Source organism: Apodemus sylvaticus, chromosome 5 (genome assembly GCF_947179515.1).
Source record: "Apodemus sylvaticus chromosome 5, mApoSyl1.1, whole genome shotgun sequence".
In the NCBI taxonomy this organism is placed as follows: domain Eukaryota; kingdom Metazoa; phylum Chordata; class Mammalia; order Rodentia; family Muridae; genus Apodemus; species Apodemus sylvaticus.
In genome coordinates, this window is record NC_067476.1 from 31,986,462 (window position 1) to 32,010,372 (window position 23,911).

The 23,911-nt window shown below is 37.5% G+C and overlaps 1 protein-coding gene across 5 annotated transcripts in view; it reads left to right on the forward strand.

The window, feature by feature from the left end:
* Positions 1–23,911, forward strand: part of Rif1 (replication timing regulatory factor 1) — a 47,450-nt gene that overhangs the window by 17,888 nt on the left and 5,651 nt on the right. For 3 of the 5 annotated variants that reach the window (XM_052182472.1, XM_052182471.1, XM_052182474.1), the window contains exons 14-30: positions 641–703; positions 1,134–1,234; positions 2,388–2,474; positions 3,438–3,511; positions 4,915–5,095; positions 7,008–7,115; positions 7,437–7,586; positions 7,959–8,058; positions 11,448–11,712; positions 12,547–12,589; positions 13,424–13,626; positions 14,832–14,931; positions 15,623–15,742; positions 16,693–16,844; positions 17,505–17,588; positions 17,664–17,715; positions 18,224–21,334. In XM_052182472.1, the coding sequence (XP_052038432.1) occupies positions 641–703; positions 1,134–1,234; positions 2,388–2,474; positions 3,438–3,511; positions 4,915–5,095; positions 7,008–7,115; positions 7,437–7,586; positions 7,959–8,058; positions 11,448–11,712; positions 12,547–12,589; positions 13,424–13,626; positions 14,832–14,931; positions 15,623–15,742; positions 16,693–16,844; positions 17,505–17,588; positions 17,664–17,715; positions 18,224–21,334 (4,994 nt within the window). The remainder of the gene's footprint in view (positions 1–640; positions 704–1,133; positions 1,235–2,387; positions 2,475–3,437; positions 3,512–4,914; positions 5,096–7,007; positions 7,116–7,436; positions 7,587–7,958; positions 8,059–11,447; positions 11,713–12,546; positions 12,590–13,423; positions 13,627–14,831; positions 14,932–15,622; positions 15,743–16,692; positions 16,845–17,504; positions 17,589–17,663; positions 17,716–18,223; positions 21,335–23,911) is intronic. The other 2 variants (XM_052182473.1, XM_052182475.1) reach the window with 2 other exon arrangements.

The window sequence follows — 23,911 nt, forward strand, 5'->3', positions numbered from 1 at the left end:
CCTGAGGGGCCATTTCCTTGGTTCTTTCTTTTTATTTGCTTTGTAATAAATAAAAGGGCAGGTGTGGGAAGGGGAGCCGTGGAGGCTAGCCTTGGGAACCTTGCACCCTTTGGAGAAAGCATCTTGGTCTGTGTAGCTTTGTTGGCCTGGAATGTCTTGGAGTCCTCTTTTCCTTGCCTCTTAGAGCAGGGATTACAGATAGCACCAAACATGGCTAAGGTGTCTTTGTGTCCTTTCTGCAAAAGTGGTGAGTATACAACATTAAAAGGTTAAAAAAATCCTACAGAAGGAAAAAGAGAAAAGTAGGAAAAGTATAAACATTTTTTCGTTGCTATATGGTTGTCCTGTGTTAGCATGTTGTAGTCTTTCTTAAAAAGTTTAATTTCTTTAAAGAAACATTGAAATGGTGTTTTTTTTTTATAAATAGTATTAGGAAATACTATTCAAATTAGCTTTCAGTTTGCTATTTTTTTATTATGAGGAACTATAGCAAAGTTTTCATTTTTAAGAGTTGTGTGCATGGTTATTGTCTGCATGTATATATGTGTACTCAGGGAGGTCATCAGATGGCATCATGTTCCTTGGCTCTGGAGTTACAGAGCAGATACTAGGAACTGAACCCTGTCTATTTCCTTGACAGATGCAGTACTCAGTGCTATCTGGAAGGAGCTAATTAGCCTGGTGAAATCAGTTACTGAATCAGGTAAGCAGTGTCACAGTGCTCCATGACCTTCACACAGCACAAGTTCAGTGCTTTGTTAGCCAGTCCTATCCTTGCTTTGTTGTGATACTGGTATCAGAATTAGACTTTTTAAATTTTTTTTTTTTTTTGATGTTTTGGAGTTGGTTTTTTGAGACAGGGTTTCTATGTATAGCCCTGGCAGTCCTGGAACTCACTCTGTAGACCAGGATGGCCTCGAACTCAGAAATCCGACTGCCTCTGCCTCCCAGAGGGCTGGGATTATAGGCGTGCGCCACCCCCCCCCCACCCCCCCCACCCCCCCCCACCCCCCGGCAGAATTAGACTTTTTAAACAGAGAGTTTACTTAACAGGGATTTTTATAACTCTCTAGTAGATAATACTCACCTAAAAACATGTTTAGAATCATATCCTTCCTTTTATTCTTCGATAGGAAACAGAAAAGAAAGATCAGGTTCTGAAGTTTTGACCCTCCTGCTAAAATCTTTGGAAAACATAGTGAAGTCAGAAGTATTTCCTGTATCAAAAACACTGGTAAATATGTTTGTAAATTACTTCAAAATCTAACTTTGAAGCTCAGTTTATATTGATACTTGTTCAGATGAGATTTGACACAGGCCTTTTGACTTAACAGTTTATTATAAATTCCATTCAAATGTTATTTGAAATCTACATATTAAACAGTTGTAGCAGCAGTAGCAGTGCACTGCAGGCACTGCAGTGTGGTTAAAGACTTTGACTAAAAAGTAGAATGAAGGACATGCAACTTGAGCTGAACATATTCTAATGTCTGGAGTGCAAGTTAACAATAGCACATTGTCATTGACTATTAAATGTGCTTTAAACTTAAGTAACAGAAATGGAAAAAATAAATTGTAATTTTTATAATATATTGAACAAATAACATTCTTAAATTCTGAGTCTTACTTGCCTTTTCAGACTGACATTTAAGTAACACTCCTAAGAGTACAGTAGATAGTATCAAGGGCTGTGGAGGACATTAGGTGGACTCTGTCCAATGAAGAGAAATTGGGTGATTGTTTTCTTGGTTCATCAGTTCTGAACTTGGCTTTGTAAAGACATTTGCACTTGGTTTAAATAGTTAAATGAATATATATACTTGCAGAGCATTCTGGTCAAGGCTCAAGTAAATGCTGTCAACTTTAGTGTATTTCCAAAACAGTTGGTTTGTTCTTTACTAAGAACTATTGTGACACTTAATATGGTGTGTAGTTGACAGGAAGCACAGGAAGACATTTGGAGAGCAATTAAGGAGGCTCAAGCATCTCTGAATTTGTAATCTGAGAGTCAACTTGTAGTTAACAAGCTATTGAATGAAATGTTTGCTTCTAGACCTATTATAGTAAATATGTAACTGCAGAATTTCTCATATCAATGTAATAAAAGTGTGAAGGTTCATTTTTAGAAGTATAGGTAAATTCTGGACATATGCCCATATAGCTTTCTTCTCATGGTAATACAAAAGCTGGTAATAAGGTAGAAGTCTATTGTTTTCTATATTTTGAACTTTGAGAATATATGCATAATAATCTAAATGTATTGTAGTGAATCATGAGTGATGGTTACTTCTCATAAATTGCCAAAAATATAGATATTGTAAGATTTTTACTATGTAACAAATTTTCAGGTTTTTATGGCTAACTACTGTAAAATCTTTCTTTCTTAGGTTCTCATGGAAATTACAGTTAAAGGACTTCCTCAGAAAGTATTAGGTTCACCAGCATATCAGGTTGCTAATATGGATATTCTTAATGCAAGTATCTTAAATGTAGTGTAGTGCTATAATAAAGACTGGCAAGACAAGACATTCTTGTAGATTTCTTAAGAAAATTCTTAACTGTATGTGATTGATTAAATTTAAAAAAGTGTATGCAAAATAATAGATTGCTGCGAATATTTAAAGGCTGTGCTATGCTAGTAAGTAGATGCACATTGCCCCCACCCCCATTGAATAATAGATTCCAGAAAGTAAGTTTTCTGTTTGTATGGAATAATATTACTGGCTACTGTTGAAAGCTTACTAATAATATTAGTTTGATACTGTGACAAATTCTAGGTGAGTTTTTTAGTTATGTAACAGCTGAAGCCTTACCATTTGTGATTTCTCACAGAAGGCCTGTGATCCAGAGCATAGAGAAATATTAAATATTATTTAAAATATGTTTATTTACTATTCCTTTTACTTTTAATTGTGTGTGAGTGTAGGAGGCAGCTTCATATTCTCCTGGAGCTAGAGTTAAGCAGTTTGTGAGTCACTTGATTTGGGTCTGAGGACTGAAGCCTGGTCCTTTATGAGAACAGACCACTCTTAGGCACTGGACCATCTATTTAGCTTTTTATAAAAGAAAAATTTAAGATAGTCTGTAGTTGGCCCGCCTCTGTGCCATAGGCCAGGCTGGCTCCTTAAAATCTCGCTCACACACCTCCCTGCCTGCCTCCTATGTGCTGTCATAGTGTGCTTGTTTTGTTTTAAAGGTAGGGTCTCAATGTCCCTCACTGGCCTTGAAATCAAGACGATTGCTACCTCAACTACTGGGTATTTTGATTACAAGTGTGCCACTGTGCCTGGCATTGTGTAAGGTTTTTAGAAATAAACTTGTCATCATACTCTAAATAATGGTAAAAAAGATAAATTATTCATGCTAAAATAAGTCATGTTGAGTGACTGCAGAAAACAAAGTTGGGGGATTGTAACTTTGTTTCCTTCCCTTTGCAGGGAACTCCAGCATTGTTCTTAATCCAGTTAATTTTCAACAACAATCTTTTAGAAAGTGGTGTAGAAGATGAAAAGTAAGTCTGTACCTTGTTTTATTTTAAATCCAGTCATGGTTTCTGAAGTCTCAGATGGACTGGGATGCTCTGTAAAGGAACTAAGAATTTATTCTCTTCTCTCCACTTTCTAACTTCTAGCGTAACAGATGTGTGTAACTATGCCCATTTTGTTTGGTTTTTGGTGTTTTTATTTGGACCTGTCTGTACCCCGGCCAAGCCTGGCTGTGTAAACCAGCCTGGTGTACAGCCATGCCTATCCCTGAACAGAGATCTGCCCACCTCTCCTGGGATTAAAGCTTGTGTCACTAATCCCAGTCCCATTCCTGATTGTGTGTTGTGTTTTGCTTTTTCATGAACAATGATTGTACCCAATGAGATTATTTTTCTCTTTCCCCCTGAAGATAGGCTTTTTCTGTAGCTTTGGCTGTCCTGGAACTCACTTTAGACCAGGCTGACCTCTAACTCAGAGATTTACCTGCTGCTTCTGCCTTGTGAGTGCTGGGATTAGAGGCATGTAACACCATTCATTGCCTGGTGAATGAGATTCTTTTTATTTTATTTCACAAGTTTGATTTTAAGATTAATAATTTTTTTCCTGTTTAGAGTTGTTTTCACTATGTACAACCTAGGCTAGCCTTAAACTTGTGGCAGTTTGGTCTTTACCTTCAGAGTGCTAGATTACAGAGAAAGTGTTCAATTGGACATTGAAGTTCAGGCCAGTCTCACTCTAGAACTTTATGTCAGAGTCCCAGGTGCTGGATTTATAGATGCTTGCTACCAGGTCTTGTGCCACATTATTTTTATATATAATTTATATATTTTTAAATTATTTATATATATTAATATATACAAATTATATATATATATATATATATACCTATTATATGTATATATATATATATAAAGATTTATTTATTTATTATATGTAAGTACACTGTAGCTGTCTTCAGACACACCAGAAGAAGGCATACAGATGGTTGTGGGGCACCATGTAGTTGCTGGCCTCTGAACTCAGGCCCTCTGGAAGAGCAGTCAGAGCTCTTAACCACTCCTAACTATCTCTCCAGCCTGCACATAATACTTTTTAAAAAAGATTTTATGTGTGTAAGTGTTTTGCTCTGTATGTCTGTACCATGTGTATGCTTGGAGGCCAGAAGAGGGTATCAAATCCTTTGGATCTGTGAATCATGGTTGGTGACAATGTAGGACCTGGGAACTGAACCCAGATTCTCTGGAAGAACAAGTATTCTTAACCTTTGAGTTATAAGTAGGTCATGTGGTGTTACAGGCTGGGGGGGTTAAATAATAAAACTGACTTAAAAGTTCATCATTACCTGTGTTCATCCATTAATTTTAGAGGTTTATTAATGTATCATAAGGATGAAATGACCATTCTGATACACATTGTTCATATTTTTTAGGTTTTTTCTCAATCTAGAAACACTTGTAGGCTGTGCGCTTTCTGGTCCGACATCACCTCTGGCTTTCAGTGATTCTGTACTAACCATGATTAGTCAAAATGCAAAGCAGTTGGCAAACAAGGAGCATCTCTGGCGAATGTGGAGTATGATAGTCACTCCACTCACTGATGTGATTCATCAGGTAGGACACATCTGCTATGACTCCCTCACCCGAGTCTGGACTAATACTCATTTATAAAGGATGCTGTGCATATAGTTCAGACTGGTCTTCTGCTTGCCACAGTCCTGCCTCTACTAATTCAGTGCTAGGAAATAGGTAATAGGCTTGTGCTACCATGATAGTTCTAGTGTCCATTTTCCCCCTATTTTGGAAATAGCATAACTATGTGTTTAAATAAAAGTAGAGGTACTATTTTTTCATATCTATTTAGTGATTGATTAGTGTATTTTATTCTATTTTCCATGATAGGAAGTAGTATAGACCAAACAGTTCCTTAACCTTTAATAGTGCTAATACCTACCTTTATATGATAATGGTTTGTCAGTATCTTACTGTGCAGCCTACACTGACCTCCCATTTCCTGTGATTTTTCTTGTTAATCCTTCCAGTATTTGGATCATTTGAATACTTTTGATGTTCCCTATCTGGTACAATTCAACGTAAATAACATGGTCTTTGTTTTGGTTTCCTCTTGAAACAAAGCCAAGGTGGCTTCTGTAGACAAGCTGACTTCATGTCCGTGCTTCCCAAAGTTGGTCTTCAGCTTCAACAGGTTGTGTGCTTCCCACATCTAATCAATCTGTTACTGCTTTAATCAGCTCACATGCAGAGTCCAGCCGTGGTGCCTCCTTTATCCTTCCCTTAAGAGTTGGGCATTTCTTATGTTTAAGTGTTTAGAATAGTAATAAGTTATGAAACACAAATTAACTTTTATGTTTGGGGCATAGTTCAAATTACTTTGTGTTTTCTTTAGGTTGATTCCAAGTAACTCATGAGATGAAAACTCCACAGATGAGTTTTCTAAGTCCTTCTTGAGCTAGCTAGCTAGCTAGCACCTTCCTAGAATCCTCACCCTAGTTGTGCTGTGGTGGCACACGCCTTTAATCCTGACACTTAGAAGGCAGAGGAATGCTAATCTCTTGAGTTTGAGGCCAGTCTGGGCTACAGAGCAACCAGGGCTACACAGAGAAACCCTTTCTCAAAAAAACAAAATGAAGAATCCTGAGGACCTTGAATGGTGCAAGAGGCCTTTTATGAGTCTACTGGTGTGACTAATGTTTTAAGATGCCTGCCTTACAGCTGTGTTCCCCTGGAACTCACTCACTGTTGCCCAGGTTGCCCTCTGATTCATAGCAGCCCTACTTGTGCCTTCCAAATGCTGTCACTGCTGGTGTAAGCTTTAACTTCTAGTTTAGGAGCTTATCTCTCTTGGTTTGTTCTCTAAGGTTTCTGAGAAACAACAAAATTTAGATGAGCCAGTTCTAGAAAATGAGAGTTAATTACAAGTTTTTGTTTGTATTTCAAGACAGGGTTTTTTTTTTCTGTAGCTCTGGCTGTCCGGAAACCCAATCTGTAGGTCAGATTGGCCCAGAATTTGGAGATCTGCTTGTCTCTCCTGAATGCTGGGATTAAAGTACTGTGCCACCAGTGCCCAGTAAGAATTACGGTTTTTCTTTTAAATTGTTTTATGTTATGTGCTAGAGTCAAGCATGTAACATAAATGAAGTATAATTTTGGATAATAGCTGGGCTAGAAGTCTGTTTTTCTGTTTTGGAGCCTCCCACTCAAGTAATAGTAGTAGCCAGCAATCTATGACCTTGAATTGTGTCCACATCATTTCCAGCTGTCTTCCCATGGTAGTCAGAATGCCAGATGTTGGGTTTGAGATCATCATACTGGAGTTTGACATCTTCTTGATTCTGCACAGGTGTTTATTTTCATTTCTGATATCTAGGGCTACAAGTGCAACATCTCTAGAATATGTTCTAGTAGAGCACTGCTTTGTATATATGAGTTCTACTAACCATGTAGGATTAGAATTAGTAATTTTTCTAACTTCACGTTTTGTTTTTTTTTTGTTGTTTTGTTTCAGACCAATGAAGTGAATCAAGGTGATGCCTTGGAACATAATTTTAGTGCCATCTATGGTGCATTGACTTTACCAATAAACAATATTTTTTCAGCTCAGACATTTCCCTTGGTAAGAACATGTAATGATTGTAATGATTTTGTGCCCTTCTGGAAATACTGCCATTTTATATGGTTAGCACCAACCCTGATTTTTCTTGAATTTGTATTTGTGTAGTTGGAGTTAGAGAAGACTGGAATGAGGATTTTGTTTTGACCTTTGACTTTTGACCTTTGGTAATGGTACTCTTCATGTAAGACATAGTAGAGAGTTGTTACAGGTCCTTCTGACAATTGAAATGTATCACTCTTTACAGGCTTAAGAGATGTGTTCATCCTGTTATATATTTGGTATGGTGTCCATTTATCTTTTTGTTTGTTTGTTTGTTATTAGGGTACCATGAAAACCTTACTTAAAACTTGGTCAGAATTATATAGAGCATTTAGTCGTTGCTCTGCTTTGGTGGCAACAGCAGAAGAGAATTTGTGCTGTGAAGAACTTTCTTCTAAAATAATATGCAACTTGGAAGATGAAGCCCTTTCAGTGAGTTTTTCCCCCCTGTATACCTTTTTTTTTTTTTTTAAACCGAGATAACATTAAAAAATTAACAGTTTATTGAAACTTCTGTATAAGAAAAGATAAGTACAAGTCTTTATTTCCTCGGAGTGCCTCCTTCCCTTAATGCCAACCCTAGTCTAAGCTTTTCTTAGCCGCACCTTCCTGGTGCTGCATGCAGCTTTCATGTGGGCTAGCTGGTCATGTGGGCTAGCTGGCACACAGTGAGGGTCACGTGGTTGCCTGCCTCATCCAACTCGGACTCAGGACCTGGATTTGTAGCATCAACAGTGTCTTGACTGTTTAGTACTGTGGCTGTAGTAAAAGGTTTTTGATTATCATTCTTAAATTTCTTCTTAGGATTTGCTCTTCTTGGACAGAATCTCTCATATTATTATTGTAATGGTTGATTGTATCGACTTTTCACCATATAATATGAAATACCAGCCAAAAATCAAATGTAAGTATTCTCTTTACTTTTGTTAATATAGTATATCTATCATAGGTGAAATTTAAGGGAAAATTCTTACAGCTTGCTTTTCTTAGTTCACTTTATTATAAACTTACCAGATTATTTTGCTAATATCAATTAAGCAAATTTTTAATGTAGAAAATCATTGTTAGATTGTCTACACATGTTTTGGTTAGATTCTCCAGTGACAGTCATGGCTGGGCGCTCTCCTAAATTCTGGCTGTTGGCTTGGCTGTTGGCTTGGAGGTTCACCTCCGTTCAAGGGCTAGGATGGGCGGGCAGCATAGTGGATGAGTGCCCGGTCAGCCTTGGCTACGTAACACAACTCAGTCTCCAAAGAACAAAATTCCTAATTTGTTTTTGTTGTTTAGTATTTTTTTCCCCAAGGTATAAGTTTTTTTCTTTCTTGTGTGTGTGTTTGTGTGTTTGTTTCTTTTTGTTTGTTTGTTTTTTAATCTTTCATTTGAACTTGCCATATTTCCTTAAGGCTGGACTCACATTTTTAGTTTTTGTAATAGAAATACCACAGAACTAATGTAATGGTGCTTTTAATTCATACCTCATTCATTTCTGATGTTAATATATACTGTTGGTTGGTTTGTGGCAATTTTCCATTGTAACATTTACTATTAAGTAATAAATGGTATATTGTAGCTTCTTTAAGTGACTGAATGTCCCCCCTCCCACTTTTGTTTTTGTATTTTGTTGTTTGCCCCGAGATGAATAGCCCAGGCTGGCCCATAACTTGCCACGAGGAGGAATTCATTTATTTTTGTGTGTTGTGTAAGACAAGCGTCTACTGTAGGTTGGCTTCTAATTATATAGTCAAGGGTGGCCTGTCTCTATAATCTGCCTGTCTCTACCTGCTGACTGCTGGGATTGTAGGTGGTTTTATTTGTATTACTAGGGATACATCCCAGGGCTTTGTGCATAGAAGGCAAGCACTGGACCAATAGAGCTATATATTCTTAGCTCCAAGTACCTTCTTCTCAGGAAGCCTGACTCTTGACTTTATCATCACTTGTTAATGCAGCTTCCTAAATCACTGATACTTGCTCTTTTAAACTGTCTTTTGGATGGCTGGCAGTGGTGGTGCACGCCCTTAATCCCAGTACTTGGGAGGCAGAGGCAGGTGGGTTTCTAAGGACAGCCAGGGCTACACAGAGAAATCCTGCTGCTTCCCCGCCTCCCCCACCAAAAAACCAAACCAAAACAAAAAACCCTATCTTTTGGGAGATGGGATCTCACGTGGTAGGCTAGGCCTAGCTTGGAGCTTGAGCTTGTGAAATTGTAAAATTTGTTGATAATCCTTGTGATATTAGTCAGATCCACCATGGTCCCCACTCACTCTTGATTTCTGAAGTGATCACACTTTTTTATTTGATTACAATAAATTTGTCTGTTTGACAATCAGTTGATCTTACCAGTTACATCATAAAATCCTTGTTTTAAATTGTCATTCTTAAAAATTTATCTCATAGTTCTTGAATAGAATTAGATTTTTTTTCTCCTCGAGGTGTAGAAAATAAGCTCCAATGTGACAACTCATGAATTTTCTTACTTTTTTCCCATATAATTGGCTTGTGTTTGTTTTTTCTTACCTTTACTCATGTGAGTGTGCGTGTTACTTGTGTTATTTGGGTATGGGTTTCAAAGAAAGGTCCATATCTGATGTCTTCCTCTATTAAAGTGGTTTTCAACCTGTGGGTTATGATACATACCATTGGCGAACCTCTGCCTCCAAAAATACATTACTTTCACAACAGCAAAATAACAGCTATAATGAGGTAACACTTAAAACTGATTTCATGTTTGGGGTATCCACATACGAGGAACTAACTGTATGAAAGGGTCGGAGCTTTGGGAAGGCTGAGAGCCATGACTATTTCCTTTTTCTTTTTTATGAGATTTGTTTGTTGTATTTATGGGTACACTGTAACTATCCTCAGACACACCAGAAGAGCCACCATGTGGTTGATGAGAATTGAACTCAGGACCTTTGGAAGAGCAGTCAGTGCTCTTAACCACCAAACCATTTCTCCATGACTATTTCTTACTGCCTTGTATTTTTGAGACAGGATTTCAGTAACCCTTTAGTTCACTGGTTAGCTAGTCTGGGCACTATTTACCTTTGTACTGGGTACAAAACCCCAGTGCCCTTATTCGTTAAAAATGCACCTTAGTATATAGAATGGCATCTCTTACAATATTTTGTAAAAATTACCACTATTTATGAGTTTTGCAGAATATTCACCCTTATTTTGTACTTTTTTTTACAGACTGGAATTAATCTCCCTAGAAACAGTTCTTTTTTTGTCTGAGACTAGGGTGTAAAATCCCATAGCAGTTCATTGCTACTAAGGTACATTGTTTCTGGGTCCCTTAACCGAGGATGTGGATGTTATCTGTTCCTGTTTTTCTGGATGAGCTTCTGGTTGCAGTCACACTCCTGCATGCATTTGTCTTACCCAGTTAAGAGAACTGTGTTGCTCTTAATCTTTCTGCCTGCCTGCCTACCTACCTAACCAGGTCAAACCTGGTCAGACAACTTCCTTTGTTTGTGATAGTTTCCTGACATCCCTTGTCACCTTAGCCATATCCTGGTACCTTAGGCTCAGCATTTAATATGAGAGTTTCTGAGTGGCAGAAATTCTTTTAATGTATATTTAGATTGAAGAAACTGCTTCTAGAGAGATGTTTGACATTTTTTTTGGTGGTCGGCTTGATTTTAGTTCATCATGAGGCTAGTAAGGTATGGGTTAGATTATTCCCTTCCCTTAAACCTGAGCTTTCCCAAGGCTTGATTATTTTACAGAAACAGGTAATTTTAAAATAAGAATGACTTTCAGAGTAAGAGAAATGTGGCTTGTGGCTTGTACTTGGAATCTAGAGAGTAGTTGTCTAAGAGGGGACTATTAAGAAAAAATGTGTACTTTTAAGATAAATGTTCCAGCCTAAAAAAGAGGTACTAGAATTTCTCTCTGAATTCTTTCTCATTGTTTTCAGGGGTCAATGAACTGTGTGTGAGCTAGAGGGATATACGTCTCTAGTGAAAACATTTGTTATTGAAAACCCATAACTTAGCTTTGTTACTTTGGTCATGTATTTTGATAAATGTATAGAAGAAATTAAGATGTATTTTATGATTCCTCAGAAATTCTTAATTATTTTGATTTCTTAATTTAAATCTGCCAGCTCTTATTTATACTCTAGTGATATTTATTCCTTCATGCTGTATCATTTGAAGGTTTATATGAAGTTTCAGTTAACAGCAAGAACATGTATATTTGATATATGTAGCATTTAAATGCAAAGTATAAAAGTGCTAGTGATATTTGAAAGTACTTAAGTTTTTAATCAGCCCAATTATGTCTTAGCACCACAGAGATCTTCAGATTGGTCCAGAAAGAAGAAAGAGCCCCTGGGGAAATTGGCTTCTTTATTTAAGCTAATTGTGAAAGTCATCGATTCTTTCCACACTCTAAGCCTCAAGGAAACATACTCTGATACATTGCTTGCAATTGGTAACTCTATCATTAGCATGCTTGCCAACGTATTTGGACATATTTCCTTGCCCTCTATGATCCGAGAAATATTTGCAACTTTTACAAGACCTCTGGCTTTACTGTATGAAAACTCAAAGTAAGTATTTTCAACTTTTTAATGTTGAGTTAACCACATTAATTTTTTTAAACTGTGTTTTGTATGTTTGTATATGTCCATAAATGTATTCACATATATGCACATACTGGTAGAGGTCAGACTGCTTGCTTTCTTTTACTACTTTTGTACCTTTTTTTTTTTTTTTTTTTTTTTTTTTTAAAAAAAAACAGGGTCTTTCTCTGTAGCCTTGGCTGTCCTGGAACTTGATCTGTAGACCAGACTGGCCTTACACTCAGAGTCCTCTGCACCTGCTTCTGCATCCTGTGTGTCTGCCAGCATTAAAGATGGCTGCCACCACCAACCGGCTCTGCCTTGTTTTTTTAGATAGGGCTTCTCAGTAGCTTGGAGCTCAGCAATTCCAGCTGCAATGCTAGGAAGTGGGTGCTGGGGGCAGACGCACGTCCTCACGGTGCTATGACCAGCAACTGACTGTGCCTTTGCTGGACCCTGATGTAGACGTAATGACACTTAAAGATCAAAAAATTATCGGGAGGGATGGCAAGATAGTAAATCACCAGACCTTGAATCCACTCTGAACCTTAAATAAAGAAAAGATACCAGATTGGCAAGTAGTTACCATAAACATTAAGGGTCTGTTCTGGGTGTTTATTTTCTGAATGTTGATTACTTATATTTACTTCATGCTTAATATTTGGCATCTTATTCTTGGGACATTTTATACTACTATATGTGACTGTTTCACCTTATTTTTTGTGGCTGTATTGTTTTACTTTGAGACTTAGTTTGATAAGTAGTGTAGTGATGACATTAAAAAAATATAAGTAGTAAACTATCTTACATCTTTCTTCCCAGGCTTGATGAGGTTCCTAAAGTATATACTTGTTTGAACAGCAAGGTAAGTGGACAGTGTCCAAAAAACAGACTGTCAAGGAGGAGAGGCTATGTCTTAGGCAATCATCTTTTGTCTACATAATTGATTTTTGAAGTGGCTTTATTAATGTTATTTTACATAGTTCCCATGTGTGCATATACATACATGAATCTATGCCATAGTGTCAGATGGCAGAGGGCTTGTGCAGGGCGTGGTTCTCTCCTACCATGGAGGTCCCAGGCACTGAAATGCCATCAGCCTTAGTGGACAGTCCCTTTCCTCCTTGTCATCTTACTTCACTTAAAACATTTTTTTCTTTAAAAAAAACGCATGTGCACATGTGTATAATTGTACATAAATATATTCCACTATGGAGGGCAGAAGGTCTCAGATCCCATGGAGCTATAGACACAGGCAGTGCAGGTGCTGAGAACTGAACTAATAATACCCTCCCTAGTCCCATTGCTTAGTTTTTAATGGACATAAAATATAAAATGATGGGTGGGGTATAGATGCATTCTTAAGTAACTTTATTTTTAACTCATGTTTTCTCAGATCTCATCCATTTTTTTGCGAGATTGTGGGCTCTACTATTGTATTAATAAATTATGTAGAAAATTATTAATTACTATTGCAGTTAATAAGAAGCCTTTTTTCCTGTTAACAAGAAAGAGCTGTGAATCAAATTACAGCACTAGTACTTAAAGTAAATTTACCTGATAGTTTATGTATAAAGAGGAGTATTTATGATGACCATGATGTTGCTTAAAGATGGTCCAGATTTTAAATGGAAATAGTAACATATTCTACAACTTTGTTATTTACAGTACCTTTTGTTTTCCCCACTCTTTTTCCTAGTTAGAAAAGCTATTAGGAGAAATTGTTGCTTGTCTACAGTTCAGCTATCTTGGAGCCTATGACAGTGAACTTCTTGAACAACTTTCTCCACTCCTGTGCATAATATTTCTTCACAAGAATAAACAGATTCGGAAACAGAGTGCTGTGTTGTGGAATGCTACATTTGCTAAAGCGACAGCTCTGGTTTATCCTGAGGAATTAAAGTATGTTAGCATCACAACTTCCTACAGCTTCTTGTTCAAATATGATCATGTAAACTTGGATTTAGGTACAGATAAACTGCACAGAGAATTTAATTGTATCATCAGAATATGTGGAAGCCATTAAACTTGGGTTGTTTGCTGTTAGACTTACTGATTTTAGGGAAACAGTATATGGCATAGAAAATCCTTGGAAAAAAACAAGGGCAGAGAATTGAAGGTTATTAATCAAGTGAGACATGGTCAGTAATATTTAACTTTTGGTTTTGTTTGTCTTTTTTCTTTTTCTTTTTGAAACAAGGACTATATAGCACCAGCTGTCCTGGAACTCAAAGTCACAGAGATTCAGTTGTCTCTGCCTCCTGAGAGCTGGGATTAATGGCATGTGCCACAATGTCCAGCATGTTTTACTTCTTCAGAACAAATTGAGAAAGATTATTTTACAAGAGTGGGTCATTGGCCTATATGTGGGTCTGGGCACTGCCTGTGTGCCTTGTCCTTGAGGAGGCGAGAGAAGACACTGGATCTCTCTTGAACTTAGGAGTAATGGACTGTGGGCTGCGACTTCTGTTGGCGCCATCTATCTTATTAGTTTCTAATATTTGAAAAATGTTTATGTGTTGTTTTTAAACAAAGTTACTTTATATACACAAGTATTTTACCTACATGTATATCCTTATACCATGTACTTGCTTGGTACTTGTGGAGGCCAGTGAGGGTATTGGATGCTCTGGAACTGGATTTATGCATGGTTGCTAGCCACGATGTTGGTCTTGGCAAGTGGACCTGACTTTGGAGGAGTGCTTCTATCCACTAAACCATCACGACCCCCCTTCATGTATTTTTCTTTTCTTTTTTTCTTTTTAAATCGGTTTTGAGTTTGTCATTTAAGACAGAGTTTCACACCTATAATATAGCTTAGCCTTGAACACATGGTGATCTCGCTCATCTTTCAGAGTGGTAGAAGTGTCTTGCTTTGAAAGTTAAGGAAGTTTGGGAATGCTATGTACAGAGAGAATCCAAATCTTTTCTAATTTCTCCAGTGTTGTATGTGTGTAACTTAAGAAAGTTCAGAGTCATAGAGGGAAATCACAAGGTTGATTTCCCTGAGATTCAGAGAACCTCTTTCATAATGAAAGCAATATTTTAACATTACTAGTGCATCTTGTCTAAGAACTAACCATATCTATGTACTTTTTATTTTAAAGACCGATATTAAGACAAGCCAAACAAAAAATTATGCTTCTGCTGCCTGGTTTGGAAAATGTTGAAATGATGGACGAGTCCAGTGGACCATATTCAGATGCAGTAAGTTGTATTTTTTTTTAACTTAAATTGGAATAGTTTGATATAAGTAAGCAGCAGTAATCAGAATTTGAACAGGAAGGAATTGAGTAACACCACCTTTATCTCAGCCCACATGAAATGGGGTCTTTTAGAAAACAAGCTTTCCCCTCAGGAATAGGTGTCTACCTATATTTTGATTCAGAAGAAAAATACAGTGGTTTACTATGGGGATTTTTCCCCATAGTAAAAGAATTCTTTAGAATTCTAAAAGAATTCTCACCAGAGAGAACAGTTCATCCTGTTAGTGTGTTCCGCATAATTTTGTGTGTCATGATTGTACACCCTGGTGTAAGAGAAAAATGTGCTAGATACATTTGTGTTCTTCGTCCTACCTATGGTTTATTAACCTTTATTCTGGAATGTTGAAAGCTTCCATTTTTTTCCTTAAATTTCAAGTCTATGAGTATTTGAGTCTAGTAATTTGATGTACTTTATAAGTTTTGTTTTCAGTTCAAAAAACTAAACGTTATAAAACTGACTGCACAAGTAGATACATAATGCATAGCAACTTTCTTTTTGTTTTCAGTATACTTGAATAGTCAGAAATTTAACATCATTTAAATTGTATAGTCATTAGACTGCTTTGGAAAACCTGATCAGAAGAAGCAGAATAGTAGACATGTATTTAATGTGTTCATTTTTGTGTCAATAGACAGAGAATTCACAATTAAATGTCAAGATAAGTGGCATGGAAAGAAAATCAAGTGGAAAAAGAGATTCCATTTTGGCACATTCAAAGGATAAAAAAGAAAATGTGAAACTGTCGGCCAAAGTATGTTTTCAGAAGCATATTTACTAGAATTTTAAATATTAGCTAGCTTAAGAATACAAAATTCTAACATAATCCACACATCAAATGAGGTACAAGAAGAAAGGAGGTATGGCCCCTTGTTCTGGAAAGACTCAGTGAAGCAGTATTTGGCAAAACCAGAACAGGGAAGTGGGAAGGGTTGGGTGGGAGGACAGGGGAAGAGAAGGGGGCTTACGGGACTTCCAGGGAATGGGGGACTAGAAAAGGGGAAATCATTTGAAATGTAAATAAATTATATCGAATAAAAAAAATTAAAAAAAAAAAGAATACAAAATTCTTAGTTGGAATAAGAAATAAATTGAAATGAAAGTCAAAATAAATTTTAGTATGTGGTGGGATAACAGTTAAAGAAAATTGGCTGTGATAGCCCAGAGTGGTTTCTTTGTTAGTAATGGCAAAACTGTATGACGCTTAGTCTCATGGTCATTCTTAAATATAGTTATTCTAGGCAGCCTTCCTGAGAAGAGATGAAAGGATTTGTGAAGAACACAGTACAGTGCATGACATAAAGTAGATGTTTTGGTTAGGATTTTTATCATATAGCTTAATTTTGGGCGATGTGCTGCCTAGGTAGAACATGAATCTCTAACTCCATAGTCTTTGCCTCTTAGAGGCTTAATGTTTATCTTCTGAATATTAGAGTTAGGAGAAAGCAAAGGACATTTAATTTTTTATTGTGAATATTGTATTGGTTTTATTTACATGCTTGCGAACAGAGTTGGTAGGGTGAGACAGGAGAATGATAAGTTTAGTCCAACCTGCACTGCATAAAGAGACCTTGTCTTCAAATGAGAAAGGTATTGAATTTTATGCTTCTAATCATTATTGAAAAATAATGCTAGTGTTAGGAAACATAGAAAAATGAGAAAATAATTTGCAAACTCATACACTTACTTTTTGACAATCCACAGCTGAAACTAGAATCTTCAACTTCAAAAATAAAGAGTGGTAAGCTTCTGGAAGAGGAAACGTCTACTGACTTTGTCTTCATACCTCCAGAAGGAAAAGAGACGAAGGCAAGGGTTCTAACGGAGCACCAGAAAGAAGTCCTCAGGACAAAACGGTTTGTTGAGCTTTTTAACTTATCGATCATGCTCGGTGTCATGTATACATGCATTTTTGTTTTTGGTGCCTGGTGAAGAGATCTTACTTAGGGCTTTGGTCGTGCTAGGCAAGGGCTGTACCACTGAACTGCTACACCTAGCCTGAGAATACTAAATTTTAAAGGCAGATGGTGGATGATGGAATTTCATAATATTTTAATCTATTTACAAATATGCTCAGTGTTTCTAAACTTTCTAACTTTTTCAAATTGTTTATTTACATCCCAAATGCTACCCCCTCTCATCCCCATCCCCTTCATTTCTGAGAGGGCAGGTTCCCCCCCCCCCCCCCCCCCCCCACCTTCCATAGCATACCCTCACCCTGATGCATCAAGTCTCTACAGGATTAGGCACATCCTCTCCCAGTGAGGTTGTTTCTAAACTGCCTTTAGTGAGATATATGAATATTGGAAGGAAGAGAAAGTAGTTTCTTAGGGAAATCTATAAGGTTTTATATGGTTGATTAAATATTCTTCTATTGAAAAATTTTTGATGGTGAGAAGAATATATATAAGGTTTTATATGGTTGATTAAATATTCTTCTATTGAAAAATTTTTGATTGTGAGAAGAATATATATTACCAGGTTTTTGGAATTTTTATAAATAATGTTTTTCTTAGGTGTGATATTCCTGCCTTGTATAATAATCTGGATGCTTCACAAGATGCTTTATTTTCTGCTCAGTTTAGTCAAGAAGAATCAATGTAAGTGCAAAACTTTTATGACTAATTTTCTAATTATATAATTAAAAAACAATCTAATTTGTCTATTTATCTTAGGGAAAGCCCCACTTTAACTGAAAAACCAAAAGAAGATGCCAGGATAATTAAGGTACAAGCAGTGTTTGAACTTCAGGGTTTTAATAAGATTATATAAGATTGTAAATTATAAATACAGATCTTTATTTCATTAATTGTTAAAATGTATATGAGTCTCCTAACTCTGAACCATACACTAGCAGAATTGTATATGTGCATGCTGCATGCATTTACAAATGGAAATTAAAAATGGAAATACATTTTTGCAGTTGGAAGCATTAAAGCAGTTTCTTCTTAGGTAGCCCAGGATGTTTTTGAGCTGGTATGGAGCTATAGTTCCTCTTAGCTACCTGATCTCCTGCCTCTTCCACCAGTCTTAGCCTCAGTGAGGCTTTATCTGAATCATCAGTTTAAAGTATGGTAATCATTCTTTAGTGGTTCTTTTTGGAACATTCATAGTATTTTGAAAAGTTTACCAGAGTATATTATGTTTCCTAAGAAAATTTTAATTACCACAGTATTATATTTAAATTTCCCAAGTAAGTGTTGTTTTTTAATGTAATCTGTGTGCTTTTATGTAGGAAGAGCAAATGGAGAGTGTCCTTTTCACCCCTCAAGGTGCCCCAGAAAACTCTGGAATAGATCAACATCCTGAGAAGGCTTCTTTACCAAGTAGTGGCGGCTCTGTTGCTGAAACCAATCCAGAAATGTTGAGCAGTGGTTTTGATGCTAAAAAAGAAATATTAATTTCATCAAAAATAACGTCAGCTGAATGTACAGAAACTTCGGTGGTCAGCAGCAGTTCAGTTTCTAATGCCACTTTTTCTGGAACTCCTCCACAGCCTACAAGTCGGAGACAAACCTTTATTACTTTGGAGAAATTTGATGGCTCAGAAACTAGACCTTTTAGTCCATCCCCCTTGAATAACCTGTCTTCCACTGTTACTGTGAGAAATAACCAGGATAACACAACTAAAACTGATACGCCACCAAAAGCAAGGAAAAGAGAAGTGGCTCACTCAAAGCCTGATTCAGAACAATTAGCGAATGCAGGTAAGAAATCAAGCCGGAGATGGAGTAAAGCTGAGCAGTCGGTTAATAAAAAGTCTAAGCCTTCACTGACGTCTCAACAGGAAGAACATCCACTCGAAAATAACCCCCCTGATTTGCTCAGTCCAACAGAATGTGTGTCAGAAAATCATGATCATCCTTCTGAAGCTACCCTAGAACACGAAGATAGAGCTCCTAAGCCAGCAATAGAAAATGCTTCATTGGAAGACGTAACGACAGAAGAAAAAAGTGTAGGCATTAACCCGGAATCTAAAGCAAATGCAGACTCAATTGTAGCATCAACAGAACGGATAGTCAGTGAAGAGAGTCAAGCTGCTGCCGCTCCAAATCCAAAAACACTCCGACGGTCTTCAAGGCGGCGGCCAGAAGTAGGAGAGTCTGGTGCTGACAGCCAAGACAAGGACAGTGGTCAACAAAAAAAGGAAAGACGAAAGGAAGAAGACAAAATTTCAAAGACTCTGTTGCATATCAAAGATGATAAATTGACCAAGCAAAAACTAACTGCTGAGCCACCTATACAGGAAAATTTAACTGAAAAAGGAAATAGTTTGCATGAGAGAACTTTAGGGGAATCCAGTGTTAATGCTGAAATTGACCAAAATAAAAGAAAACCAGAACTTGAGAATGTTAGTTCTGAAGGAGGTGGTACCCTGGACAGTATAGATAAATCATCTGAGAAACCTTTAAGAGGGCGGACACGATATCAAACAAGAAGAGCTTCTCAGGGTTTGATTTCTGGTGTTGAAAACTCAGAATCTGATAGTTCTGAGGCAAAGGAAGAAGTTTCAAGAAAGAAACGATCAGGGAAATGGAAAAATAAAAGCAGTGACAGTGTTGACATTGAAGAACAAGAAGAAAAAATGGTTGAAGAGGAAGTTATGAAAACTGCAAATCAGACACATGATGGTCAGGCAGTTCCCGATGTTGATATGAATGCAGTGGCTCAGGTTTGTGAAAAAAGTACAGATAACAATAGGGTGATCCTTCAGGAGTCTTCTGGGTCTGCAGAGTCACTGCAAGTTCCACTTACAGGCGAGGATAAAAGTAAGACTAGCAAATATGTAGACAGTTCACTTGTAAGTCTGCCTGTGCCAGAACCAAACCTCAGGACTAGGAATGCCAGTAAGAGATTATGTAAACGAGATGCTGATAGTAGTATGGGGTCATCAGACATTTCTGGGTCTCCTGAAAAATGCACCCAAGTAGTTGAATGCCAACACAAGAGAAGTAGGAGAGTAAGGAGATCTAAAAGTTGTGACTGCTGTGGGGAAAAATCACAGTCCCAGGAAAAGTCATTTATTGGATTAAAGAACACAGAAAGTTATGCCACAAGGAGCATGGAGACAAAAAAGACAGATACACAAGTACCTGAGACTGCACCTGAAATGCCTAAAGCTAATGAACATGCAGAAACAAAGTTGGTAGGTGAACAGCCTATTGTGAATTTTCATATGGGTCTTAAAGACGAGAATTCTACTACTGGTAATTTAATTAAGTCTGAAGCTGAATTGGAAGAAAATAGTAAAAGTTCCCTTCCATCTGAGATAGTAAATAAGAAAGAAAAAACTTACGATACAGATGGTAGCGCAGCAGTCTGTGAAATCCAAGAGCCATGTAATGAAACATACAGTGCTGCTGAGGACCCATGCTTCAGTGATTGCAAAGATATCTCACTGAAGTCCCCTTCAGATAACAGAGTAGAATGTCCAGAAGCTATTCTGAAAAGAGAGTTTGACATCAGCAATGTAGGGAAGGCATGCAAAGTAACAGCTGGGTCCACTCCGGAGAGAGTTGAAACTATGGAATTAAATGTAAAAAATGACACATGTGGAGCTGCTGTCTCTGAAAAGAAGAGTATCCAAATGGATGTTTCTGTAGATGTGGTAACAGAGGAGGATAATAAAGATGAATGTGAAGCAGTCACAACTGAAGTGAATGCTGAAGGAGGAGCCACTGAGGACTTCAATTCAAGTATGAGCCTTTCTGATACTACCACACCTATAAGCAAGGATGTTCAGACTGAGCAGCCAGCCAGTGGGGAACTAGAGAGGAATAGCAATGAATCTGATTCAGGCTTGTGTGAGGAAATGAACAATGAAATGGAAAGTTACAAAACCCAGATGAACACTGAAATTGACAATGCCAGGGTAAAGGATGTGGACATGATTGTCAGCACCTCTAAATCTGAAGAAGCACTGGTTGGAAGACTAGATGGCAACACCGAGAGCTTTGTTAGTGGCAGTGAAATGAGCTCTGGAGAAGGAACTGTTAATTGCAAAACTGAGATGAGCATTGAACTTAATAAATTAGATGAAGCAAAATTAAGTGGCAATAAAACTGCAGTGGGAAATGATACTCTGCAGGAAGTTTGCTTTACTACAGAGAAAGTGGAGGAATTACCACAGTCTCTGACACCCGAAGTGGCTTCTGAACTTGGAGTAGAAACCGGTAATGCATCTCCTGAAAAGTTAGAGCTGGATCCTTCTTTTGGATCAGCAAGTGAAAGTCCTAGTGGTATGCAGGCACGCTGTGTCTGGTCACCTTTGGCTTCTCCATCCACAAGCATTTTAAAGAGAGGACTAAAAAGATCCCAAGAAGATGAGATCTCACCAGTTAACAAGGTAGGAGGAGTGACACTATGATAAATGTAATGTTTGCTTGGATATGGTCTCTATGTGAAATCTAGTAAAGTACAGGGTATTAGGATCATGGCTACTCACTATGGAAAGGACAGGAAGGCTTTCAGGTCGTCTTACACCTCACTCAAGAACTCGATGTAGGTGTGCACATGGGGCATAATGGGTAGCTCTCATTTAGGACCTTTCCTATAATCCAATTGGTGGAACCAGATTGAAGAAGCCAGGCAGCACTGATTGATGCTGATCAAAAGGCTCAGCACTTAGTATGTGTTTAGACTTATTAATATAAAAAAAATCTTAAGACAGTTAAAATAATTTGCAACTACCTAATTTTTTGCTTTCAGTAATCTTATCTCTCACCGCCCCCTCCCCCACATTTTCCATTGTGGAGATTAAATCCAGGGGCCCATTTATATATGTTTTATTAGTGCACCTCCTTGCCCAGGCCTTAGTTTTTTGAGACAGGTTAAATTAGGTGTATGCCACCAAATTGTTTCTCCCCTATCCAGTCTTTGTTCCTTTTCAAGGTTAGGGTAATCCAGTGCAGTGTCGAGTGTGTTTGGCACATGGCACATTACTCTGTCACTGAGAGATTCCCAGGTCTTAATGTCTGTTTCTCCTGCACTGAACTATACACATGAAGAGTTTCAGGAAAAATGGATTATCTAGACAATTTAGCTTTTGGGTCTTTTGCTTATATAGGTTATTGAATGAGAAAAATTAACTTCTGCTTGACAAAAAACTTGTTCTAAAAATGTTGATTATTTTCAACTTAATCTTGAAATTGATATCTGATACTGTAGAATATGTATTTGAACTTAATGTGTATAGTATCTATAAAGCTGGTGCTTTGATCTTTGCCTTCAACAAGCATATATGGTTTTTAATCTTTTTTGCGTATGGGAACCTCTTCTTGAACTGTCACTCATGCCTCAGCTAGGGTTACAGTCTTGTTTCATCACCATTGGTTAGCAAGTTATCTTTACACTTATTTTTACTACTTTTAGTTATATGTACGAGTATATTAGAATATGTGGACAGTAGTGCAGGTGCCTATAGAAACCAGAGACATCAAATTATGGGCAATTGTAAACTGCTTAAGGTGGGTGCTAGGACCTTTGAAGTACAGTGTATGCTCTTCTCTGTTTTTGTTTTTTTGAGACAAGGTTTCTTGTCCTTGCTGTTGTGGAACTTGCTCTGTAGATCAGGCTGGCCTGGAACTCATCTGTCTCCTACCTCCACCTCCAGGAATGCTAGGGTTAAAGGCATGTACCTGCCCACCTGCAGTATGAACTCTTCCCTGCTTGAGTCTTCTCTCAAACTTTAGTTTTACAATCTGGGAAGATACATTGAAAATACTTTTGAGACTTCAGAGATGAAATCACTTAGGAAGATGTAACATGTTGCTCTTGATTTTGTTTGTTTTGCTTTTGTTTTTATGACAGAGGGCCTCATTATGCAGTTCTGGCTGGCCTGGTGTTCACAAATTGGTAGCTATATGCCGCCCCCCCCCTTTTTTTTTTTTTTTTAAGAAAACAGGTTTGTTGTGGACTGCAAAAGGTCGTAAGGTAGTAACAAGATGACAGAATTCTGAAGAATTCAGAAGGCTTATATAGCTTAATTAGCTATTATTACTGTCGTCTTCCCCCTCACCCCCTTAGACAGTGTCTTACTATATAGTCCTGGCTATACTTGGGGAAGATTAAATGTCTGTTCTAGATTAAATAGGATAACATTTCTGTAGCAGATACTTAAGAATCAATCCTAGAAGGTAATGGAGTGATATTAATAGTTATATGAGATCTCTGTTATATATTTAGCCAATAGCTCAATGGGAACATATTTGTAGACCTTTAGAAGAAACCAAATTAGCCATAATGAGGTTGACATAGATAAAAACTGTTGCCCCGTGGCCACGGTATTTGTACTGCCTTCAGAGAGTTTAGGGCAGGGGTTCTGGAAATGGCTTTAGGTGGTCTAGTGCTTGTGAGGCAAGTTCGAGGACCTGAGTTCAATTTCTAGAACCCACATTTAAAGTAAAAATCCTGGGCTAGGGTGGCATGTGCTAATAATCTCTATCTTGGGGAAACAGATATCCATATTCTGGGGTCTGCTGCGTAGTAAGTTTACTTAGGGAGTTTGAGGCCATTGAGATGCATCATCTCACAAAATTAAGTTATACAACACCTGAGCAATCACTTCGTCCCTTCAAAGTTGTCCTCTGACTTCTACATGCATACATTCACAAGTTTACAGTGATGATTAATAAGATATACCAGAAGCTAGTTACTACCATCTATAGTCTGTATAATACAGTTTATTGGTTAACAAAAATCAAATTGTACAGGATTTTTAAGAGATTTAATTTTCATTGGTGTGTGTATTTGTATATGCAAAAGCAAGTTTTTCCTGGTGAGGCCAGAAGAGTATATCCAATCCCTTGGAGCTAGACTTATAGACTTATGTAGAACTGGCTTGTTAATGTTGGTGCTAGAATTTGAACTCTGGCTGTCACAATTATGTAGCTGATGCTTTTTACGCCTAAGCTGTCTCTTGAGC